Genomic DNA, 5,035 nt, shown 5'->3' with positions numbered 1-5,035 from the left:
GGTAATTTTGGTTTTTAGCCACAAAGCTTAGTTTGTAAGCAGTGGCGGAGTCAGGAATTTAATATACAGGGGCACCCATTACTTATGATTTCAAAATTTTTCTTTCCCAATCAATAACAATAATATAATAATAATTTTTCGAGCTAATGTTAAACATTAAAAATTAATATTCATTACAAAAAATTTTAAATTTTAAACTTTTACGATTGACCCCGACGAGTTTTCATCTTTTGAAATCTTTCCATAATAGTATCATTGTCAATGCCATCAAAAATATCTCTCTCAATGTAGACAACCAAGTTATCATTCATCCATTCATCACCCATTTGGTTCCGCAACCGATTCTTCACAATATTCATAGCTGAAAATACCCTATCAATAGTAGCAGTTGCAACGGGTAAGATTAATGCTAAAGTCAAGAGCAAATACACCAATGGATATACTTTGTCTCTTTTAGTGTCTACCATTTTCTTAGCAAGATCGGCAATTCCATTCAACATTGAGAACTCACTACTGGATAGCATGTCGATAATATATGTATCAAGTTGATCATTAAGTACTATGAGCTCCATTGAAGAAAATTCTTTGAGATAAAATTCAGCAAGATGAATTAACTTTTTCCTGTCAAAACTAGAGAAAGAGTTAGATGGATTCAAACATGCCACACAAAGTAACAACTCAATGTTTGACTCAATGAAACGAGCATTTAGTTCTTGAATTTGCATATCCAAAACAGTGTAGAATAACTCAGCACGATAGTGATATAAGTTTGTAATTTCTTGAGCATTGCGCCTTTTTCTCCCTCGAGCTACAAACATATCTTCCATTTGGGGAACATCAATTTCATGCTTCTCACAAAAAAAATAAAATATCATCAAGTAAGGATGTCCACCCACTCTCCCTAATCTTTTGAAGCCGTACTTTAGAAATTTGAACTAAATTCATGGCATTAACAATATTTTGATCTTTCCTTTGTAGTGCATGCGATAACTCACTTGCAATAGCCAATATCGTTTTCATCAAATGAAGGTTGAATAAAAACTCAAATGATTGAATTAAGTCCAACAATACATTTGCTTCTGCTCATTGTTCTGAATTTGAACCATCCTCCGAAATCATTTCCAGCACAGCAATAACTGTTGAAAACATACTAGCCAAGCTGACTAAAGTACCACAGTGTGAACCCCAACGTGTATCACCAGCACGTTTAAGATTAGTTTCTTGATTTAAACCTTGCCCACTAGATAGCTCTCTAGTATTAAGTGCCTCAGCAACTTTTGCAACTTGCTTCTCCTTAACAATATCTCGGCGTTTACATGATGCTCCAACAACATTCACCACATTAGAAACCAAAGTGAAAAGTAAAGCAATTTGATTATGATTCTTTGCCACGGCTACAAGTACCAATTACAATTGATGAACAAAACAATGAACATAATATGCACAAGGATTCTCTTTCAGTATAAGTGTTTTAAGACTATTGAACTCACCTTGCATATTACTAGCCCCATCGTATCACTGACCCCGCAATATGGAAATACTCAATCCAAGTTTGGAGAACAAATTTTTCATAGCTTGTTTAAGTGAGAGAGCATACGTATTAGCAATATGTTCAATACCGAAAAAGCACGCAATTACTTGGCCTTTTTTGTCAACATATTGTATTACAACTACCATTTGCTCCTTCATTGAAATCTCACGGGCTTCATTAATCAAAATAGAAAAAGTGCATCACCAAGATCTCTAATAATCATATTGATAGTTTCAAATGCGGCCACATTTACAATGTCTTTTTGAATATCAGGAGATGTCAACTTGAGATTTTGGGGAGCATTGCTCAATGTAACCACTTTGACATCTTCATTATGATCAGCAAGAAACTTGAGAAGTTCAAGAAAATTTCCTTGGTTACCTGAATTTTCATATTCATCATGCCCACGAAAAGCAAGTCCTTGTCGTAAAAGAAATTTAACACAATAAACCGATGAATTCAAACGGGTTCGATACTCAATTCGAGCTTGATTAGATTGTTTGAAAAAAAATTGTTTCAATATGTTGGTTTTGGTTTAACAAGTCTTGACATTTACTCGAAGCTTGATTATGAGCACTATTGGGACCTCCAACATGAGTCTGAATTTTTTCTTTTTTCTTCTAATTTGAGAAACCCTCACCAACAAAAGAATCACCACCAGCTTGATCTCCAATATTGGGTTTGAAAAGACAACAACATAAACAAAATGTTGCATCTTTTGCTACATTATACTCCAACCAATTAGGAAATTCACTAAACCATGCCTGATTAAATCGCTGAAGTTTTTGTCCAAATGATTTTTGTGGAAAATTATGATCACGAGGTTGACAAGGACCTTTTTGTAGACATACCCTACGAATTCAGACTCGATCATTAGTATTATATTCCATAATCCGAGGCCGTAGTCCTGGATCTGCAGGAAGGTCTACTAAGTTAATTTCTATGTGACTTTGTTTTGCAGAAGAATAATTATCATCTTTTTCTTGAGAAAAAGGTGATTCCAACTTTGATTTTCTTTTGAAATATTTCACCATGACTGTTTGAAAAAACTAAAAATCAAAATAAAAATTCATAATCAAAATCTCAAACCCCCCACAAATCAAAATTTTCAATTTTAATACAAATCAAAAAATTTAAATTAGCACAAATGAAAAATTTTAATTTTAGCACAAATTATAACAAATCAAAATCCCTAATTTAAATATTAATCACTGCAAATTAATATTTTTAATTTTAGCACAAATCAAATTCCTAATTTTAGCACAAACAACAACAAACCAAAATCCCTAATTTAAACATAAATCACCACCAATTAAGATTCATAATTTTAGCGTATCAAAATCTCTTATTTTAACATAAATAATAACAAATAAAAAAATTTTACAAATCAAAACTTAACAAATAATTATAAATTAATACTCATAATTTTTATTCAAAAGTAAAAAAATTAAATAAAGTTACATGTAAACAATGAAGAGAAGATACCAAGGTTGTAGTGTGGTCCCAAATCTGTGTTGTGTGATCCTAATTTGGTGAATCACGAGTCAGTAAATTGCAAAGCAACAAAGTGAGACAAAGAAAATACGAAGATACTTCACAAGTACTGTGAATAAATAAAAAAATAAAAAATTTCATACACTTTTAAGGTTTTAGAGTTTTAACCTTACTGTAATTGGAGTTGTGTGTACACACCTAAAAAAAAGTTGTGTGTTAGTATTTGATTGGAATTGGGATTCAAAATATATATATATATATATATATACATATATACAAACGTGGGTGCGTTGTGCGTGTGGTGTGTGTGTCAGTGGGTTAGTGGGTTTGAAATACACAGAGGGGCACAATCTGTTTATGAAAAGCAGACCACACTTAAAAAAAATAAAAAATAAAAAAAATAAAATTCAAAAGTCAAGGGGCACGTGACCCCCTGAGCCCAACGTCTCTCCGCCACTGTTTGTAGGTAATATGACAAAAATATTATTCTTAGTGACAAATACAATTGCATTTGGCTAAAAGTTACAATTGCAATGAAATTTCAAGTTTCCCAAAAGAGTTTGAAAATATACCGTCAGTTAATGACGTTGCAAAAATGTAATTTTTACAACAATAAAATCTATTTCTTAATATGCATCATTTGACCACCAAATAACATATCAATCGACAATTTATTAAATTGTGTTAACACATTGGCATGGTGTTTTCAAACGGACATGTGATATTTTGGATTTTTCGAAATTTATAATAATGTTTTTATTTATTTTTTTGGTAAAAAAAACAAATAGGAATAATAACTAATTAATCCCATTAAGTAAACTTAAATACCATTAACTCTTGACTTTTTAAATGCACCAATAAGTCTTACAATACTTATACTTATCAAGTTCTTTTATCATCTTCTCTCCTCTCTCTCTCTCCACCATTTTTCCAAAAGCTTTACACCACCATTATCTACCACCACCGCTGCCATCGCCGTCTACCCACTGCCACCACTGTCGTCGTTGTCCACCCACTACCACCACCATCGTTATTTGGATGCCACCACTATTCACCAACTATCTCCACCATTGTCGCCGATGTACACTCTACCGTCACCAATCTACACTTTATTGTCGTAAATTTACATTCCACCATTGCCAATCTAGGCAGCCACCATATCACCACCGCCTCCTTTATTTCATATTCAGATTTTTTTCAATAATAAATGTATTAGTCTCTTTTATTTTTTGTGTATGTCAAAGATGACAGTAAGGATGGTGGATAAATATGAGTAAAGATGGTGGATATTAATAAATAAGTGAGTGAATAAATATAAGTAAGGATGGTGGATATTAATAAATAAATTTAAGGTTATAAATTTATCAATCATGGCTTATAAATAAATAAATCTAATTAATAAGACCGTCTACCGTCTTATAAATGTCTTAGAATTTAAAATAATATATGACCCAATGCTACTTTATCTATTTCAAATGTTGGCTTCATATTTATAAGTCTTTCCATCACGTTAAATTGTTAACCATCTAATTGAAAAGTTTAGTGGCAAGAGGCATAGAATTTTTTTTTTTTTTTTTTAAATTTACTTTAAAAATGGACGCACAGATAGTGTGTGCCAAAAAAGAGTTGTAACTACTTTGTAATTGAAGAGTTCTGAATTTTTTTTATTTTTATTTTATATAATTAGGTTGATTTACATGCCAATATATCTTATTCCAACGCTAGTAATTGAAAAATTATGTTGCTTCATGTTCAACCTATAAGTTACTTAGTTTATTTATTTATATATTCAATTTAAATATTTGTTAATTATTAATTTAAATTTTATATCTACAATTTTCTAGTTTCCATTTTATATTTTTCTCAATAAAATTACGATGAAGAAATATCATTTTGCAGTTCAAATTATTATTCGATACATAATCTGACGCTTAGACTTTGTATTATTTTAATTTGATGCCTAAACTTTTTCAAATTTGATCAATTTAAACCCCATTGTCGGTCTCCGTC

General features: G+C 31.2%; 2 protein-coding genes across 2 annotated transcripts; both read right to left on the bottom strand.

Annotated features, from left to right (window-relative positions):
* Positions 1–200: 200 nt before the first annotated feature.
* Positions 201–827, bottom strand: LOC145805637 (uncharacterized). The gene has a single exon (XM_082900805.1). The coding sequence runs from the start codon at positions 825–827 to the stop codon at positions 201–203; it is 627 nt and encodes a 208-aa protein (XP_082756931.1).
* Positions 828–1,083: 256 nt separating this feature from the next.
* LOC145805636 (uncharacterized) lies at positions 1,084–3,998 on the bottom strand. The gene is made up of 4 exons (XM_082900804.1): positions 3,949–3,998; positions 2,172–2,383; positions 1,736–1,951; positions 1,084–1,394 (listed from the first exon to the last, which is right to left on the bottom strand). The coding sequence occupies exons 1-4, from the start codon at positions 3,996–3,998 to the stop codon at positions 1,084–1,086; spliced, it is 789 nt and encodes a 262-aa protein (XP_082756930.1).
* Between the last annotated feature and the right edge of the window lie 1,037 nt (positions 3,999–5,035).

The sequence above is a fragment of the Camellia sinensis genome, chromosome 13, assembly GCF_055761805.1.
Source record: "Camellia sinensis isolate YWXY chromosome 13, ASM5576180v1, whole genome shotgun sequence".
NCBI classification, from domain to species: domain Eukaryota; kingdom Viridiplantae; phylum Streptophyta; class Magnoliopsida; order Ericales; family Theaceae; genus Camellia; species Camellia sinensis.
Note: the sequence above shows the minus strand (reverse complement) of the source record. Positions and strands in the feature narration are given on the sequence as shown.

Excerpts from the sequence above, each read along its gene's own strand:
- LOC145805637 (XM_082900805.1), bottom strand. The coding sequence starts at position 827 with ATGGAAGATATGTTTGTAGCTCGAGGGAGAAAAAGGCGCAATGCTCAA.
- LOC145805636 (XM_082900804.1), bottom strand. The coding sequence starts at position 3,998 with ATGGCAGCGGTGGTGGTAGATAATGGTGGTGTAAAGCTTTTGGAAAAA. Across the intron at positions 1,952-2,171 it reads TGGTGGTGATTCTTTTGTTG|GACTTGCTTTTCGTGGGCAT; the intron begins GTGAGGGTTTCT and ends TTTTACGACAAG. Across the intron at positions 1,395-1,735 it reads TATGATTATTAGAGATCTTG|CCGTGGCAAAGAATCATAAT; the intron begins GTGATGCACTTT and ends TGGTACTTGTAG.